At 36.2% G+C, this 21,097-nt stretch overlaps 1 protein-coding gene across 1 annotated transcript; it reads left to right on the top strand.

Annotated features, from left to right (window-relative positions):
* The first annotated feature begins 1 nt into the window (after position 1).
* LOC110457543 (probable ubiquitin-conjugating enzyme E2 W-A) lies at positions 2–15,592 on the top strand. Its single transcript, XM_021508873.1, has 6 exons — positions 2–39; positions 561–652; positions 3,983–4,085; positions 7,849–8,004; positions 12,518–12,593; positions 13,490–15,592. The coding sequence occupies exons 1-6, from the start codon at positions 25–27 to the stop codon at positions 13,501–13,503; spliced, it is 456 nt and encodes a 151-aa protein (XP_021364548.1). The 5' UTR covers positions 2–24; the 3' UTR covers positions 13,504–15,592.
* The last annotated feature ends 5,505 nt before the right edge of the window (positions 15,593–21,097 follow it).

Genomic DNA, 21,097 nt, shown 5'->3' on the forward strand with positions numbered 1-21,097 from the left:
TAACTGTAAACACGAAAGAAAAATATGGCTTCCATGGAGGTGAGTACTTGTGAAAATTGCCCGTCTATTTCCTTTATCAACAGTTTTAACCGAAAGGAAATAAGAAAAGGTCAAATGAATTTCAAAATTCTACCTAAATGTAGATCAGATCTATTTGTGAGAAAATGTCTAGTACATTCGGTATTGAGGTATATTAGTAAAATTTAAATTCACGTCCGGAAATCATCAGATTTGCAACCTAACTGATTATGATCAGACATGATCAGCTGTTCAATCAAGTTGGTAACAGCTTTTCTCTGGAACAGTTAGTGACATGTTTAAAAAGAAAGCATGCTCTGTAATTCAAACCAAACATTAATAATTTGATTAAAAGCATTTTGACTCTAGTATCCAGACAAAATACGATGGATTAGAAAAATATCATATCGATGTGAAAATGTATTTCTATATTTAGAACACAGGAAAACAGGAAATATTATGAAATTTATTTGGAGATTATTATCTACTTTTACTTATTATTCACTTAATGAATGAACAAATGGCTTTTAATTTCTTTGCAGAAGCGCCTACAGAAAGAGCTTCTAGCTCTGACAAAGGACCCACCAGCTGGTGTGAAGGTTGATTCCCAAAGAATATGTACAAATCTATCTGAGTAAGTATAGCCTGGAGGTACATGTTTCGGAGTCCATAAGGCAGATGATGGGTTTGTCTCGTCCTATACCCACATTTGTTTAGGATGTGTCAAGTTGTTTCACCCTATTAAAATCCCTGTTAAATGTGTATATGGCTAATATTCTATATGGGGCAAAGAAGTAATTCCAACAGTGTGGACAAGTTTAGGTTGTCAAATTTTCAGAGCGATCCACTCCTTTTTCAAGACACAGTGAAACAGAACAGTTACATGTACATATACATCATATTACAAGAAGATAGAATTGATATACTATAATTGAAAATATAGCTATTATATGAAACCAATAGTCCCCTCGGCTAAAGACAGCCGAAGGCAGCAATTAAGCTGAGAGCATCGCGGACAAGGAACGCTGATGTAGAGGACCTATTCTTGCGCAAGATGCACTGTCATATAAAGTGAGTCAACGAGAGATATCAAAAACGTGGAACATGTGCATTTGGATATCTGGCTCGGTAAATGTGAAAAATCTCCAATCTGCTACGGAATGTCTCATTAGTCGCCTCTCAATACTGCGATGGATCTAAGTCACAGCAGGGGGTCCCACTTAGTCGCCTCTTTTGGTTTGCAGGAATTATGCATGTAATTATCAAATAAGTGAGTGCAGGAGGAATAAGTAGATGAAATGGCTATATATAGCAGACCAACTATGCAGTAATGAATCATTAGGTCAAATGCCCCCTGGAAGGAAAACAAGCGGATGGCAACCGCCTATCGTTCGTTCATACCGCGAGGGTAGCAGGTTTGTAGATTAGTGATCCAAAACCATTAATATTATATATAAATACATGTATGATGTAGTCTCATTTTAAATTTTCCTTTGTCTTCATTCTAGACCTTTTTGTAATTACTTGTTTTGAGAATTGTACGTGGTTAACTGTATCGCTCTCCGTCATGCTTTGGTCTGTGTTACTGATTTTCTGGCATCAACATTTTTTTAAAACAAACACTTTTCAATATCCAAATTAAAAGGCCTATGGTAATGATATTTGGCTAATATTACTTGATAGAATGATCATGATGGGCTTCAAACTTTGATCCAATGAATTACCTTGACCTTTCAAGGTCACATGGGGTCTTAGTCTAATTTGTTTACACCTGAAAGTGACCTCTTTTCAAACCAAAAGGCCCAGGTTGATAATATATAGCCAGTGGCATATATATTGCTTTTGAGGCCAAATAAAAATATATGTGTGTTTCCTGTTTCGTCTCCAAAAAAAATAGGGTAGGTAGGTAGGAAAAACATTTTATTGTATCTTTTTCTGGTGAAGAAAATCTCCTGAATACCACTGTGAATGTTAAAAATATGGTATTGTTTTAAGAAAGTATGAATGGCACGCAATATATAATTTTTGATTCATGTGAAATAAATACACATATATGCATTTACATTTTATGTGTTAAGCAGGCACAAACAACACATTGATGGTCACCAGTGTTATGTTCTCTTTTGTATAACTGATACTTTTTGTTCTCTGTTTCCACTGCCTCAAGTTCAAATTATTTAACAACAAAATTAGTATATTTATATTAACACTGTATTAACAACACAAGTTTTTTAATCTGTCATAAACTATAAAAGTCTTCACTATTGTGAACTCAATCTCTCCACTTCAAACTCAATTATCTCCAACTATAAACTGTAAAACTGCACAGATCTATAAACTACAGCTAAAACTACTATTATTACTCACTTCTTAATTCTCACTTTAACTTTAACTTTCTAAGTCTCCTCTATGTGTCTCCCTAACTCAACCTCCTTCTTCAAGACTCCTTAGCCTCCCCAACCCGACTCTCTTCTCCTCCTTCAACTCCCAAGCTGAACAACCTTAACTTACTAACTTAGCAAAATTCTGCTACAATAAAAATGTTGATACATTAAAATTGTTGATGCTGCTGAAATCCTGCAAAAATTTGATCCCTTTACGACTAGGTAATTAACTGGCCATAAATCTTGCTAAATTCGACTCCAGATGATCACACTAATATACAGATCCCAACCTGCATCAATACCACAATTGTCTACGGCTACTATCTACAATTGAAACTTTTACTGACCACGAGTCGATGCTAAAAAATGCACAGCAAATTATATGTACACTTTAATTTGAACAATTAAACTGCTAATATATACATAACAGTGACTGTGAAAAACCAATAAAATGGGTTAGGGTTGGCATGAAAAAATAAGGTTGGTCGGGGAAACGGGAAACACAAGTATATTTTTATTTGGCCTAAGATGAAGACTAGGGTTATTATTTTGAGCAACTGAATACTGATGACCTTTGTTAGACTTTCAAGGTCCTTCTTTTAGATGACCAGGAGTACTGGGTAATGATATTTAGCCTGTAGCTTTATTTAGTCTATTTAAATGTTTTTTTACCTTGGTCCGCTTCTTAAGGTTACACGTCATTTGTTCGGACCTACGGGCATTAATTCTCAATATCCAGGGGTACGCTCACTTTCGCTCTCTACACCCCTGGACTATGTCATAGCAAAAATGAAGGCTCAGCACTAGTGTGCCCCACGTTGTTGATGAGACAAGAAGACTAGACTAAGTTTGATCCTTTGATATACATCAGAAGGATCTCGCGGTCACATAACAGTAAAATTTGACAGGCCTTGAGATAGGGCGTCTCTCCTTTGTAATCTTCAAAAGACATGTATCAGCCAAGCAATTGGTCAGTTTTTTTAACCTGACACCAATCAAACAGCTTTCTTTGTGCCTTCAATTTTGCTATGACCTAATATGCCAGGGGTGTAGAGAGCGAAAGTGAGCGTAACCCCTGGAATCAAGGATGACTTACGTGCTGACCCATAGACAATCACCATGAAAAGCACTGGTCAATGGGAATTATTTACTTAATAGACTAAGGTGTCTATCAAGTTATTTCCTATATGATGTAACTAATTCAATGGTAAATACGTAAGTGAGAGAAAAATTCTACTGTGAAATTACATGTTTTCTTTTATTATTATACGGCAGCTGTACACATTTTCTTTGTTTTTTGTTATTCAACACTAAATATATCTATAGGTCAAATTTTCCTGGTCCAGGTCTGCTCTATCACAATTTCAGTAGGTCTATAACAAAAATCTCTATCTAATAACAAACCTATTGTCTATATATGGTGTGTAAATCCTAATTTCTAAGACTAATAAGTGTAAGATTAATACCAAATGAGCAATGCATTGGGCCTCATAAAAAATACTTCATTATATTGTTCCCACTGTCAACATCATATTCAAAGATCATAATGTTGTAAACGTTTTTTTTCGATTTAATTACAGGTGGACTGTCGACTTAGAGGGAGCTCCTGAATCTATTTATGAAGGAGAAAAATTCCAATTAATGTTTAAATTTGGTTCAAGATATCCATTTGAATCACCTCAGGTAAAAAAAATCAATTACCTACTTCACAAACATAAAATATGTACATTAATATTACTATAGCCAAAAAGAAAACAAACGTTTAATTATTGTATATGACTATTTACCTTGTATATGGCTATTCAGAGTATTACATTTTTACATGTGAGAGAAACAGGATGTTTATGTAAAATATGATGTTTATGGGTATCACTTTGTTATAGGTGATGTTTATGAGTATGACTTTGTTATAGGTGATGTTTATGAGTATGATTTTGTTATAGGTGATGTTTATGTGTATGACTTTGTTATAGGTGATGTTTATGAGTATGACTTTGTTATAGGTGATGTTTATGAGTATGACTTTGTTATAAGTGATGTTTATGAGTATGACTTTGTTATAGGTGATGTTTATGAGTATGACTTTGTTATAAGTGATGTTTATGAGTATGACTTTGTTATAGGTGATGTTTATGAGTATGACTTTGTTATAGGTGATGTTTATGAGTATGACTTTGTTATAGGTGATGTTTATGAGTATGACTTTGTTATAGGTGATGTTTATGAGTATGACTTTGTTATAGGTGATGTTTATGAGTATGACTTTGTTATAGGTGATGTTTATGAGTATGACTTTGTTATAGGTGATGTTTATGAGTATGACTTTGTTATAGGTGATGTTTATGAGTATGACTTTGTTATAGGTGATGTTTATGAGTATGACTTTGTTATAGGTGATGTTTATGAGTATGACTTTGTTATAGGTGATGTTTATGAGTATGACTTTGTTATAGGTGATGTTTATGAGTATGACTTTGTTATAGGTGATGTTTATGAGTATGACTTTGTTATAGGTGATGTTTATGAGTATGACTTTGTTATAGGTGATGTTTATGAGTATGACTTTGTTATAGGTGATGTTTATGAGTATGACTTTGTTATAGGTGATGTTTATGAGTATGACTTTGTTATAGGTGATGTTTATGAGTATGACTTTGTTATAGGTGATGTTTATGAGTATGACTTTGTTATAGGTGATGTTTATGAGTATGACTTTGTTATAGGTGATGTTTATGAGTATGACTTTGTTATAGGTGATGTTTATGAGTATGACTTTGTTATAGGTGATGTTTATGAGTATGACTTTGTTATAGGTGATGTTTATGAGTATGACTTTGTTATAGGTGATGTTTATGAGTATGACTTTGTTATAGGTGATGTTTATGAGTATGACTTTGTTATAGGTGATGTTTATGAGTATGACTTTGTTATAGGTGATGTTTATGAGTATGACTTTGTTATAGGTGATGTTTATGAGTATGACTTTGTTATAGGTGATGTTTATGAGTATGACTTTGTTATAGGTGATGTTTATGAGTATGACTTTGTTATAGGTGATGTTTATGAGTATGACTTTGTTATAGGTGATGTTTATGAGTATGACTTTGTTATAGGTGATGTTTATGAGTATGACTTTGTTATAGGTGATGTTTATGAGTATGACTTTGTTATAGGTGATGTTTATGAGTATGACTTTGTTATAGGTGATGTTTATGAGTATGACTTTGTTATAGGTGATGTTTATGAGTATGACTTTGTTATAGGTGATGTTTATGAGTATGACTTTGTTATAGGTGATGTTTATGAGTATGACTTTGTTATAGGTGATGTTTATGAGTATGACTTTGTTATAGGTGATGTTTATGAGTATGACTTTGTTATAGGTGATGTTTATGAGTATGACTTTGTTATAGGTGATGTTTATGAGTATGACTTTGTTATAGGTGATGTTTATGAGTATGACTTTGTTATAGGTGATGTTTATGAGTATGACTTTGTTATAGGTGATGTTTATGAGTATGACTTTGTTATAGGTGATGTTTATGAGTATGACTTTGTTATAGGTGATGTTTATGAGTATGACTTTGTTATAGGTGATGTTTATGAGTATGACTTTGTTATAGGTGATGTTTATGAGTATGACTTTGTTATAGGTGATGTTTATGAGTATGACTTTGTTATAGGTGATGTTTATGAGTATGACTTTGTTATAGGTGATGTTTATGAGTATGACTTTGTTATAGGTGATGTTTATGAGTATGACTTTGTTATAGGTGATGTTTATGGGTATGTCTTTGTTATAGGTGATGTTTATGCCTTTGTTATAGGTGATGTTTATGTCTTTGTTATAAGTGATGTTTATGGGTATGACTTTGTTATAGGTGATGTTTATGCCTTTGTTATAGGTGATGTTTATGGGTATGACTTTGTTATAAGTGATGTTTATGACTATGTCTTTGTTATAGGTGATGTTTATGTCTTTGTTATAGGTGATGTTTATGTCTTTGTTATAAGTGATGTTTATGGGTATGACTTTGTTATAGGTGATGTTTATGAGTATGACTGTGTTATAGGTGATGTTTATGGGTATGACTTTGTTATAGGTGATGTTTATGCCTTTGTTATAGGTGATGTTTATGTCTTTGTTATAAGTGATGTTTATGACTATTGCTTTGTTATAGGTGATGTTTATGTCTTTGTTATAAGTGATGTTTATGGGTATGACTTTGTTATAGATGATGTTTATGTCTTTGTTATGGGTGATGTTTATGACTATGGCTTTGTTATAGGTGATGTTTATGTCTTTGTAATTAGTGATGTTTATGGGTATGACTTTGTTATAGGGGATGTTTATGAGTATGACTTTGTTATAAGTGATGTGTTATAGGTGATGTTTATTGGGGAACATATCCCTGTTCACCCTCACGTGTACAGTAATGGTCACATCTGCTTGTCCATCCTCACGGATGACCCCCCCCCCGCCCTTTCAGTCCAGTCTGTATGTCTCAGCGTTGTTAGTATGTTATCCAGCTGTAAAGAGAAGGTAAAACATATTAAAATCATATAAAATGTGACAGTTCCTCCCTGATATGTTTCATGTGAAGGTTGCTATTGTGTACCTTCAAACTTTGTCGGAACTTGACCTTGTCAGTGTTTTCCTAGCGCCTTGCTTGGCAACACCTCACTTTTGGCCTTAATGTTGAGTGTTCGCCCAGGAGAGGAAGGAAATGGGTTCTGTCCCCAGGCCGGGACATACCAAAGTCCTTAAAAGTGGTAGTTGTTATTCCCTGCTTTACGTTCATGATGTTTATGAGTATGACTTTTTTATGAGTGATGTTTATGGGTATGATTTTGTTATAGGTGATGTTTAATACTATGACTTTGTTATAGGTGATTTTTATGAGTATGACTTTGTAATAGGTGATGTTTATGTCTTTTTTATAGGTGCTGTTTATTGGGGAACATATCCCTGTTCACCCTCACGTGTACAGTAATGGTCACATCTGCTTGTCCATCCTCACGGATGACCCCCCCCCCGCCCTTTCAGTCCAGTCTGTATGTCTCAGCGTTGTTAGTATGTTATCCAGCTGTAAAGAGAAGGTAAAACATATTAAAATCATATAAAATGTGACAGTTCCTCCCTGATATGTTTCATGTGAAGGTTGCTATTGTGTACCTTCAAACTTTGTCGGAACTTGACCTTGTCAGTGTTTTCCTAGCGCCTTGCTTGGCAACACCTCACTTTTGGCCTTAATGTTGAGTGTTCGCCCAGGAGAGGAAGGAAATGGGTTCTGTCCCCAGGCCGGGACATACCAAAGTCCTTAAAAATGGAAGTTGTTATGCCCTGCTTTACGTTCAGCATCGTTTATGACTATTGCTTTGTTATAGGTGATGTGTTATAGGTGATGTTTATGGGTATGATTTTGTTATAGGTGATGTGTTATAGGTGATGTTTATCGGAGAACATATCCCTGTTCACCCTCACGTGTACAGTAATGGTCACATCTGCTTGTCCATCCTCACGTATGATTGGTCCCCCGCCCTTTCAGCCCAGTCTGTATGTCTCAGCGTTGTTAGTATGTTATCCAGCTGTAAAGAGAAGGTAAAACATATTAAAATCATATAAAATGTGACAGTTCCTCCCTGATATGTTTCATGTGAAGGTTGCTATTGTGTACCTTCAAACTTTGTCGGAACTTGACCTTGTCAGTGTTTTCCTAGCGCCTTGCTTGGCAACACCTCACTTTTGGCCTTAATGTTGAGTGTTCGCCCAGGTGAGGAAGGAAATGGGGTCTGTCCACAGGCCAAGACATACCAAAGTCCTTAAAAGTGGTAGTTGTTATTCCCTGCTTTACGTTCATGATGTTTATGAGTATGACTTTTTTATGAGTGATGTTTATGGGTATGATTTTGTTATAGGTGATGTGTTGTAGGTGATGTTTATGAGCATGACTTTGTTATGAGTGATGTTTATGGGTATGATTTTGTTATAGGTGATGTTTATCGGAGAACATATCCCTGTTCACCCTCACGTGTACAGTAATGGTCACATCTGCTTGTCCATCCTCACGGATGATAGGTCCCCCGCCCTTTCAGTCCAGTCTTTATGTCTCAGCGTTGTTAGTATGTTATCCAGCTGTAAAGAGAAGGTAAAATATATTAAAATCATATAAAATGTGACAGTTCCTCCCTGATATGTTTCATGTGAAGGTTGCTATTGTGTACCTTCAAACTTTGTCGGAACTTGACCTTGTCAGTGTTTTCCTAGCGCCTTGCTTGGCAACACCTCACTTTTGGCCTTAATGTTGTGTGTTCGCCCAGGTGAGGAAGAAAATGGGTTCTGTCCCCAGGCCGGGACATACCAAAGTCCTTAAAAGTGGTAGTTGTTATTCCCTGCTTTACGTTCAGCATCGTTTATGACTATTGCTTTGTTATAGGTGATGTTTCTGACTATGGTTTTGTTATAGGTGATGTTTATCGGAGAACATATCCCTGTTCACCCTCACGTGTACAGTAATGGTCACATCTGCTTGTCCATCCTCACGTATGATTGGTCCCCCGCCCTTCCAGTCCAGTCTGTGTGTCTCAGCGTTGTTAGTATGTTATCCAGCTGTAAAGAGAAGGTAAAACATATTAAAATCATATAAAATGTGACAGTTCCTCCCTGATATGTTTCATGTGAAGGTTGCTATTGTGTACCTTCAAACTTTGTCGGAACTTGACCTTGTCAGTGTTTTCCTAGCGCCTTGCTTGGCAACACCTCACTTTTGGCCTTAATGTTGTGTGTTCGCCCAGGTGAGGAAGGAAATGGCTTCTGCCCCCAGGCCAAGACATACCAAAGTCCTTAAAAGTGGTAGTTGTTATTCCCTGCTTTGTTTATGCCTTTGTTATAGGTGATGTTTCTGACTATGGTTTTGTTATAGGTGATGTTTCTGACTATGGTTTTGTTATAGGTGATGTTTCTGACTATGGTTTTGTTATAGGTGATGTTTAATACTATGACTTTGTTATAGGTGATGTTTAATACTATGACTTTGTTATAGGTGAGGTTTATGACTATGGCTTTGTTATAGGTGATGTTTATCGGAGAACATATCCCTGTTCACCCTCACGTGTACAGTAATGGTCACATCTGCTTGTCCATCCTCACGGATGATTGATCCCCCGCCCTTTCAGTCCAGTCTGTATGTCTCAGCGTTGTTAGTATGTTATCCAGCTGTAAAGAGAAGGTAAAACATATTAAAATCATATAAAATGTGACAGTTCCTCCCTGATATGTTTCATGTGAAGGTTGCTATTGTGTACCTTCAAACTTTGTCGGAACTTGACCTTGTCAGTGTTTTCCTAGCGCCTTGCTTGGCAACACCTCACTTTTGGCCTTAATGTTGAGTGTTCGCCCAGGTGGGGAAGGAAATGGGTTCTGTCCCCAGGCCGGGACATACCAAAGTCCTTAAAAGTGGTAGTTGTTATTCCCTGCTTTGTTTAGGCCTTTGTTATAGGTGATGTTTCTGACTATGGTTTTGTTATAGGTGATGTTTCTGACTATGGTTTTGTTATAGGTGATGTTTATGGCTTTGTTATAAGTGATGTTTATGGGTATTACTTTGTTATAGGTGATTTTTATGAGTATGACTTTGTTATAAATGATGTTTATGAGTATGACTGTGTTATAGGTGATGTTTATTGGGGAACATATGCCTGTTCACCCTCACGTGTACAGTAATGGTCACATCTGCTTGTCCATCCTCACGGATGACCCCCCCCCCGCCCTTTCAGTCCAGTCTTTATGTCTCAGCGTTGTTAGTATGTTATCCAGCTGTAAAGAGAAGGTAAAATATATTAAAATCATATAAAATGTGACAGTTCCTCCCTGATATGTTTCATGTGAAGGTTGCTATTGTGTACCTTCAAACTTTGTCGGAACTTGACCTTGTCAGTGTTTTCCTAGCGCCTTGCTTGGCAACACCTCACTTTTGGCCTTAATGTTGAGTGTTCGCCCAGGTGAGGAAGGAAATGGGTTCTGTCCCCAGGCCAAGACATACCAAAGTCCTTAAAAATGGTAGTTGTTATTCCCTGCTTTACGTTCAGCATCTACTGGGAATTTCAACAACTGGTTCACCCGTTGTCAGTATAATGTGACCGGGAGGAATGCTGTGCTGGGTGCCTTTGGCATGGCATTTCAGTGAGATAGCACTATAAAGTCGGCATCAGATCTGCGCTATCACAAGGAGGCAAGAACACCAACATACCCTGTCTCATGCATACTCACATGCAAGTGTGCATGCACTGCACACATGGAGGTACGTCCTCAAATGACCTTTGCTGTTAATAGGACGTTAAACAAAATTCTAAAAAACCTTGTCAGTGTTACAAACTACTCAAGACACATTTGATCTCTTCTAATTCAATTGTTGGAATAGTTAATTATGAAATTTCAGGGGTGAATGAGTTAACTAAATCGCTGTTGGATCACCTGGCACAAAGTACCTTTGAACTTGTTATGTGAAATGCATAGTGCGTCATTCGTCTGGTTTCAACTTTTCCATAATCAAAAATACCTAAAATATCCCTCTTAACTCATTTGCCCCTGAAGACACATTTGAACTCTTCCTATTCAAAGGTTGGAATAGTTTATTATGAAACTTCAGGGGTGAGTGAGTTAAACCTGTATATGAAACCTGCTATCACTAACAAGGAAGGTACATATAAGAATTGTTTCATTACATGGGTGAAAAGGACAAAAACTTTCATAAATTTGAAAGACAGATTTGAACAAATCTTGGTGATAGGCCTGTTATCTTTAAAGCTTGATGAACAAAAAATACCAAATAGTTACCACATACTATGTGTATTGTACAATAGACAATGTGGAAAGAACAACCCTAAATCTTGTTATCCTTAGGGTATTAGGCAGTGAAAAAGAAAAAGATAACTTTTTTAAAATAACTGAATAAGACATGTTAAAAATTATGTTTTAGTTGATATGTTTTTAGCTCACGTGGTCCAAAGGACCATGGTGAGTTTAATTATGCCATATACCGCAGTGTCCGTCCGTCATCGGTCCATCTGTCAACTTTTCCTTTAAAACACTACTAGTCCAGAACAGCTTTATGTATTTTTACCAAATTTGGCCTGGAGCATCCAAGGGCAAAGTGGACTCAATTTTGTATAAACAGGGTGTGTGACTCCTCTGGGTACAGAGGGATGGGGCCCAATAGGGGAATTTGAGGTTTAGGTCTCAAAATCCTTCTTCCTCTGTATATATACCATTGGAGGGATTTTATCCAAATTTGGTCTGGAGCAATACTTGAGCAAAGGAGAGTCAATTCTGTGTAAAGGGAGGGTGTGGCCTCTCTGTGTGCAGAGGGATGGGGTTCAATAGGTGAAACCCAGGTAAATCTTTAAAATCCTTTTCTATCAGTTTGATTGGAGGGAGTTTCACCAAAGTTTGTGTAGAGCATCCTTGGCCAAAGGGAATTCAATTTTGTAGGAAGAAGGGTGGTGCCTTATAGGGAAAATTGAGGCAAACCTTCAAAAATCCTTCTCCTTCTGTACCATTGAAGGGAATTTAATCAAATTTGGTTGGGGCCCAAATTATGGTAAATTTAGGTTAATCTTTAAAATCTTAATGTTTCAGTATGATAGAAGTTTTTTAATCAAATTTGATGAAGAGCATCATTTGGCAAGGGGGACTCCATATGTTTTAACAGAGAGTGTGGTCCCCCTGGGGGCAAAGGGGAAGGTGTCCAGGGGAGGGGGGGGGAACACAGTACTTGTGTTTAAAATCAATTGTATAAATGGAGTGAAGCTTTTTGGGGGCTGAGGGGTGGGTCCAATAGAGGAAATTGAGGTTAATGTTTAAAATCCACCCCAATTCATGGGGGCAGAAAGAAGGGACCTAATGAGGGACGGTTGTTGCTGAGAGACAGATCCATATTTTGAAATTGTTGCAGTATTATATGCCATAAGAATAATTGTCCATGGTTGCTTTATTATCCATGTGGACGATACAGACCCTTTTGGCCTCTTATTTTTAATGAACATACAATATATAACACACCACTGGTGTTATTAAAATATATAAGGCCTAACAGATATTTATCTTTATTTTGCAGAAACGACCACCAGATAATGCATTTTATGTAAAAACTTGCAGTAAAAACCCAAAGAAAACTAGATGGTGGTACCATGGTAAGATACAATTGTCACTATCAGTACTATGTGTTGAACAATACATTTTATTACCCAATAGTCTATATAAATTATAATTAGCCATTTTTGACTGTTTCTGGCCTTTTGTCCAATTTCGGCTGTAGGGGTGAAACAGTCAAAACTGTTTTCCCAGTCAGAGCTTCCCCCTACCTCGGGATGATAGTTTTGACTGTTCCCCAAATAGCCATGAAACAATTGTATACTGTACATGTTCACATCTCGCCCTTTCACTACTGTGGACCACAATAGACTCATCCAGATAATAAGCTATGGTAGAGTCTACTTAAGTTACCTAGGGGTGAAGGGGCTAATAGAGTACGAAACTCGATGCATTGAGTCACATATGATCAAATTAAAAAGTTTATCACTATTGTCAAAACATCGCATCTACAGTCAGGATAAAGCCTGGTGGAGGCTTTGTTATCCATATTCATAGATCTTCAATTTCTTATATCCTATAATTTCTTGAAAATGAAATTTGTCTGTTTTGAAATACTGCATATATTTACTTTACTCTCAAAATAATTAACAAACTTTTAAATGGAACGCCCTTAGGAATTCCACAAAGAGTATCTTTCCTCAGAGTGACAGCGAAACGAATGCAAGTACTTAATAAAAAGAAGACTAAGAACTCCTGTACACTGGTTTCCAAAATGTATATTCTTCTTTTGCTGGTTCCAAAATCCCTTTAAAATTATAATGCATGTACTTGATAGCTCATCTTGTACTGACGTAAAGAAAAATAATCTTTCAATTTGTCAAGCTTGATTGATTGATTGATTGATAGGTTTTACGTCCGCTTCACTACCGAGTTCGGTTATCCAGCAGACGAATTTGTCAAGCATTCATGATTGCAATATGTGATTGTCTCGTAGATGACGACGTATGACCAGGAAGCTAAAAAGGGGATTCATTTTGGGGATGGGACGGACACATTTTTGGAACCACACCGATTGGATTGAAACCAAGACCTGCCACATTGTCGGAATCGATGGTGACCCAAGACTTGGAAATCACTGGAACCTGAGTGTGTCCATTATTTAAGGCACTTTTTATTTCCGCTTAAAACTGGGCAGTTACGGCTGTGATTGTGATGTATGTTGTCAACCTGTTAATGTTACAAGTTTTGAATGTTTTATCAAGTGGGTGTTTACCTGTTAACTTGCCAATATTACAGGAGTTCTATGTCACTGTCTTACCTGTAGTACAATAGTCATTACCATATAACACATGTGTTGATGTCACATCTTAGTGGCCATACAGAAAACTCATTCTATGATTGATTGTCGTGATTTCAATATTTGGCAGCAAAAATAACGATCTGCCAAAATGGTCGAATGTTACAATTGAAATATATGGGAATGAAGGAAAAGAAGCAACATATACAAATACATGAATACAATAATACAGATTTCGTTATACATGCTTACACATAATTTAGATGTATCCCCCCCCCCCCCCCCCCTTCCCCTAAAACTCCCTCTCCAAACAATATATATGACCTGAACTTCTGATTTCAATGGTTTTCTTAGGGAGTTATGTCCCCTTACTTATATCCTAATATAAATATTGTCTATAATAATCTTTCTTATCTCTTTGACCGATATTTATAAAATTTGGTACACATGATCATTAATCTGTGTAGTTAAGAGTCTGCGGTTTATTTTTTATTTTGACTAATTCCATAAGAGTTATGTCCCTTGTGGTAATTTCTGTTTTAATTAAAGTAACTGCTATTTACCTTCTTAGCTGATGTATTAAGGAAAATTGGTACACATGATCAGTACCTTGAATATTAGTGCAATTAGTTAATTATTTTATATAACTGTGTTTATGGGGAGTTATCCCCCTTTTATGATCTTATATGCAGGAGGGAGTATTATCATGTGGCTTACAGTTCCAGTTTATATATATTACAAACACACAACGATTCAGATCATACATATATACAATATTATAGAAAGGTTCATGTAGCACTGTCACCTTGTGGCAGAGTACGCACTGTACTAGTCATCAAAACCTCACACATAAACACTTACACTGGCTGTGCTACATGAACCTTTCTAAAATCAATATTTACCAACCTGAAGAAAAGGTGTAAAAAAAAAAAAAAAAATGTTTACAATAAGATAAGTTTGAATATTTAAGGATTGTCTCACTTTTATCCTATTTGAGCTCTAGTAGGGATAAGATTACTTATCTGAAATATTTGCAGTGAGGAACGTCCTTAAGGTAGGGATGCTTTGTCTTAGTACATTCACTTGTAATTTAGAAATGAAATCTCTGTTGTCATAGAAATGTAATTCAGCAAGAGGGATATAACATGGCATGTTATGTTTCTGTGACGTAAAACTAATTTTCCTACCCTCAAGTTGTTTGCTTGTTCTATTTGTTTTATCTAGCATAAATGAGTACGATTTGAAAGCATGGCCGAGTTGTATTTCATTGTACATGTATTATATAGTTAACTTATAAAATTTGACACTTCCATTATGTGAGAATCATGTTTATATTGATGTGTATGCAAGGTGTTTTATCAGAAGTTGTATGATGTTTGAAATGTGTATTCGATAATAATGAATCTATATATGCTTATTTTGTTTTGTTTAAAAAAAAAATGATGTATAGCTGAAAGCAGTATGTTTGCAGATTTCATTTTGCTTGCCAGGATAAACAAATGTTCACCTGCAAATATGTTTAAAAACATTTTCTCAAAAATAATAATCACTCGCTTTTGTAACAAATTCCATACTGTTTCCATTTTCAATACACCATCTAAATGATGATGCATAAAGTCATCTTTTCAACTCATTCACCCCTGAAATTTCATAATGAACTTTTCCATCCTTTGAATTGGACGGGTTCAAATGTGCCACTTCAGGGGTGAATGAGTTTACTAAATGTTTCATGTTTTCATTGTACTTGGAACACAGCCAGTGATATTGATAATAAACACATAAATCACCATTGTTGATGTATCAAAATGTTATGACTCTTTTTTATCTACTCACCTTGGATTGGTCCTTTAAATGTTTATGATATTTGCTGTTTATGTCTAAGGATTTTATTGCAACTTGGTGTTTTGTGCAAGCCAATGATATTATATAGTGGGGCCTTGATAATTTAGTCTCCTTCATTCCATGTGACACGGTTTGATTTACTGGAACAAGCTTGTGTAGAAAAAGGGACAATCTGTCCCCTTAAAAACTGGCTGAATAGTGAGACAACCTGTAACCAGTGGTGACTGGATTTAACTCATTGACCCCTGAAATTTCATAATGAACTATTCCAACCTTTGAATTGGAAGAGTTCAAATGTGTCTTCAGGGGTGAATGAGTTAAGAGGACTGTGTGTAGTTATTAATTTTTAGTTACATCAGTTATCGAAAGATTGTCTTCAGTTATTGAAACAGTTTGTTTGAATAATGATATAAAGTGTATTACTTTAGCACAACCAGGAATCTGGTTGTTAATTTCTTTCAGGTTTGTTTACCCTTTCACCACTGTAGACCATAATGGACTCATCCAGATCAATGCATGGTAGAGTCTACTGAAGTTATATAGGGATGAAAGGGTTAAATTCGGTTAGAAAATATCTTTATTTCATTTGGCACAGGTGTAGTAACATAATTTGTTTTTACATTTACATTGTATACGTCGTAGTTACCAATAATGGCGTGACACGAAGGATTTGATTAAGTTTTGCTTAATGCTTTTTCTGCAGTATTATTGAATAAGGTAGAAAGAAACTCGGTGAATATGTACGAAGAGGAAAGACCATGCGATATGAAGTAAAGTCAGTTGTCATTTCTATTGGTTCATTCATTTTGCATTTTATTGTAACTTATATTTTTATACTAAAGACATCGTTCAGCGATGATTCAAACAACCGCAGAGTAAATCTAAATGATAGTAGAACAGGGATTTAAATAAGGGTTATTTTATAAGCTTTTTATTTTAGAAAATCTATAGGTTGCTAAAAAATGAGACATTTTCGCTTGAAGATGCCTTGCCACCTTTCATTCAAGGCAACATGAGGTTAATATAACTTTTTTCATAATTGTTGTAAAAATAAATCAAGTTGGAACGTATATAATTATGTCTAAATCCTGAAACTACTGTCGATAAATGAGAACTGAGTGAGCTAATGAATTGAACATGCATTGGAAGGAACACGGTGAGAAGTGTATTACTAAAGCCTTGGCAGATCATGATTAAAAGATTCTCAAGGGAAATAACTCTAACTTAAAGGATCCTCATACCACTCAAGAAAATTGCAGCTATGAATTGATTTTTAGCTCACCTGGCCCGAAGGGCCATGTGAGCTTATCCCATGGTGCAGCGTCCGGCGTCCGGCGTCCGGCAACTTTTTCCTTTAAAATGCTACTTGTCCTGAATGGCTCAGAGGATTTTGACCAAATTTGGTCAGGAGCATCATTGGCCAAAGGGTCCTCAGTTTTGTATAAACGGAGGGTATAACCCCCTGGGGGCAGAGGGGCGGGGCCAAATAGGGGGAAAATAGGTAAATCTTTAAAAATCTTCTTCTTCTCAACCAATAGAAGAATTTTGACCAAATTTGTCCTAGAGCATCTTTGGACAAAGGAGACTCAAGTTTGTATAAACGGAGGGTGTGGCCTCTTTGGGGGCAGAGGGGCGGGGCCAAATAGGGGAAGTAGAGGATTTTTTCTCTCCTACTATACAAGTGAAGGGATTTAAACCAAATGCAGTCTGAAGCTTGGTCAGGAGCATCATTGGCCAAAGGGTTCTCAGTTTTGTATAAACGGAGGGTATGGTCCCCCTGGGGGCAGAGGGACGGGGCCAAATAGGGGAAAATAGGTAAATCTTTAAAAATCTTCTCCTCAACCAATTGAAGGATTTTGACCAAATTTGTCCTAGAGCATCTTTGGACAAAGGAGACTCAAGTTTGTATAAACGGAGGGTGTGGGCCTTCTGGCGGCATAGGAGCGGGGCCCAATAGGGGAAATAGAGGATTTTTTTTCTCCTACTATACAAGTGAAGGGATTTAAACCAAATGCAGTCTGAAGCATGCTTAGGGAGAAAAGAATCAATTTTGTTTAAACTGAGGTGTGTGGATTCCCCTTCTTTGGGGCAGATTAGTGGGGCCCATTAGGGGAAATAGAGGAAAACATTAAAGATCCTTCTCCTTCTGTACCGTTGAAGGGATTTTAACCTAACCAAACTTGTTTTAGAGAATCTTTGGGCAAAGGGAATTGAATATTTATAAATGGAAGATGCAACTTTGTTACTTGTACTCCTTTGATAAACCTGAATGGTACTCAGCAGGTTTTAAATTGAAAAATAAAATACCAGGTGAGCTATTAAGGCCCCTGGGCCTCTTGTTGTTTTTGTTTTGTAAACGTAACTAAAGCTTTCGTTTAATAACTCAGTTTTAAAAAGAATCCTATTCTTTGAAAAAACTTCCAGAAAACAATGATAAAGATGACATTAATTAACAGCAAGTACCTGTAAGTGTTCTGAGAGTAAACAAAGCGATGGTGCATCAAGACATCGATTCAAATCCTTGACCTTTGGTTACAATATGATTCATTTAACAAACTGTTTATTGCAGTGGGGCAAGGCTTTTTACATTGCATTGTTCTGAGTATCAAATAAAAAGATTAACATGAGGAGGCATGGTAGTCCAGTGGTATTACGCCGAGCTCGTGACAAAAGGGTTGCGGGTTCGATTTACGGCACGGCACTGTGTTGTATCTTTGAGCAAGATACTTTACTCCGCTTGTTCCAGTCTACTTAGCTGTAAATGAGTACGTGGTTGGGCAGTGCTAGAGTTGTTGAATGCTAGCTGTTAGCGCCGAAATGGCAGCTCCGGCTGTATGCTCCCCAGGGAGTTGAGAAAGATATTGGCTGGTTGCAAAGGCCCTATAACCACGGATAATAATTTGTGAACTGCTTTGAGACGACCTACGAACTAGGTTGTGATAACGTGGTATATAAGAACCTTGAATTATTATAATAATTATGAACGAATGTTGAAGTATAGTTTTCTCCCTTTATCTAGACACAGCATATGAAGACAGTTTATATTATATTCATGCAAGATTCTCTGTTAACATCAAAAGTGACATATTTTATCAAATCCTTGGTCTTTCGATTTTTCCAGTATTCCCAATAGATAATTAAACTATTTTGATTAGTTGCAATATTTGTAAGTGATTGTTGAAGGTTGGACTGTCGGTAATCCAATTTGATGACTTGTCTGCCTTCAGGAATCTGCATGGAAACGTTAATAAAAACTTTGTACACATTTTTTTTAATTCATCCAGAGAAAGCACTGTGTGTTTTTCTCTTGAAAACAGCACTTGTTTTATTTCAATATTAATATATGATCTATTAGATTTCATTTTTCTTGAAGCGTTTTTTTACATTCCCATTTTATTGATGTAAAGAAATTTAGGTTCTTTTTTATTGTGCTTTCAAATTTGTTTTTAAAATATGCGTTATTACCTAAATATGTTTTTTTCAATCTAAAAAAATAAATTCTCGTGAGTTTGGGGAAATTTACAAATGAAATTCAGATGACAGACGTTTACAGGTTTATCTTGTTTTTGTTGTAATTACTAGTTTTTCCTGTTATATTTTATTTTTTTTATCACATATTTGAATAAAAAATATAACAGGCTAACTTTGGTAAACCATGAAAAATTGTATTACGAAAAAGTTAATCTTGAATATATAAAACTATACTCCATAATGGTTTTTTTGTAGATAAATAGATATAAACATATCATAGCCCTCAACTCTCCCTCATTAGAAGGGAGACTCCCTGATTTTGACTAAAATTTACCATCTCCCTCGAAACTCCCTCATTCAAGTCCAGACTCACACAAACTAAAAATCTTCATCCTGTGGTCAAATGATTGCCCTCTTACTGTAGTGTGTGTGTAATGATCATCAATTTCAAATGAATGCTTTTTGAAGTTATTTTGGTACATAAAAAGGGAAAGATAAATTGAGTCGTTTCATTTGTGTTTCACACACTATGAGGGATCATTGGAATGTACCGTATCATGTTTGTGTTTTCCTGTTTTATTGTGATCTCGCTAATACATTTCCATTAAAGGACCACAGGTGGCCAAGTGATTAAGGCGTCTGACATTCTGCTACATGTACCACTAGCACTCCACCACAGGGTTGCGGGTTTGAGGCCTACATGGGGCAGTCGCCAGGTACTGGCCGTAGGTTGGTGGTTTTTCTCCGGGAACTCCAGCTTTCCTCCAAACCTGGCACGTCCTTAAATGACCATGTAGCTGTTAATAGGACGTAAAACTCAAAAAACGTATGCAGTTTCAACAGGATTAATGTGGTGGCTGCAGGTTTAACGGGATGGTTTAACGGGATTCAAAGTATATGTCGTTTTAACAAGTGATGAAAGGTGCATACTGAGTCGCTACAGACTTAACGGGGTTAAGATTGTCTACAGATTTAACGGGGTTAAGATTGTCTACAGATTTAACGGGGTTAAAAGTCACTACAGATTTAACGGGATTAAGAGTGTCTACAGATTTAACGGGGTTAAAGAGTGTCTACAGATTTAACGGGATTAAGAGTGTCTACAGATTTAACGGGGTTAAGAGTGTCTACAGATTTAACGGGGTTAAGAGTCGCTTCAGATTTAACGTGATTCTGAGTCGCTACAGATTTAACGGGATTAAGAATGTCTACAGATTTAACGGGGTTAAGAGTGTCTACAGATTTAACGGGGTTAAGAGTCGCTTCAGATTTAACGGGATTAGGAGTCGCTACATATTTAACAGGATAAAGAGTGTCTACAGATTTAACAGTTTAACGGGATTAAGAATTTCTACAGATTTAACGGGATTAAGAATTTCTACAGATTTAACGGGATTGAGAGTGTCCACAGAATTAACAGTGAATGGAGAGTGTATGCAGTTTTTAGAGGGGATTAAGAGTACTGTATGCATATTCAACAGGGTATTAAGGGTGTATGCAGATTTTAAAGGACACATATCGATAAATATTGAATTTAAAACAATTTATATAATTGTACCTTGCAATATTTGTCACATTTTAGCTTATCAGTATTTTGTTGGGTTTTTCAGTGTAAATTTTCTGTCTCGCATTTGATTGTCACTATGATGATAATGAACAGAGAACATGTCTCGTTGTGGTAGGAATTACACTGGTTTGGTTTTATAGAGTAAAGAAATACTTGAGTAATGAAAAAGTATGTAAACAGCATTATACTATGTAATTTTACGTTCTGTCTTTTGTTTTTATCCCTTTCTTCGCCCTATTTTATTAGGTCACCTGAGCTTTAGCTCAAGTGACCTATTGCTAGCCGTTTTCGTCCGTCGTCGTCCGTCGTCCGTCGTCCGTTAACATTTTACATTTCAAACTTAAAGTCAAGTTCTGCTGGGCCGATTGAACTGAAAGTTGGTAGGAATGATCGCCTCATGGTCCTGACAAAGTGTTGTTATTTTT

This window comes from Mizuhopecten yessoensis, unplaced genomic scaffold (assembly GCF_002113885.1).
Source record: "Mizuhopecten yessoensis strain PY_sf001 unplaced genomic scaffold, ASM211388v2 scaffold9207, whole genome shotgun sequence".
Lineage (NCBI taxonomy): Eukaryota > Metazoa > Mollusca > Bivalvia > Pectinida > Pectinidae > Mizuhopecten > Mizuhopecten yessoensis.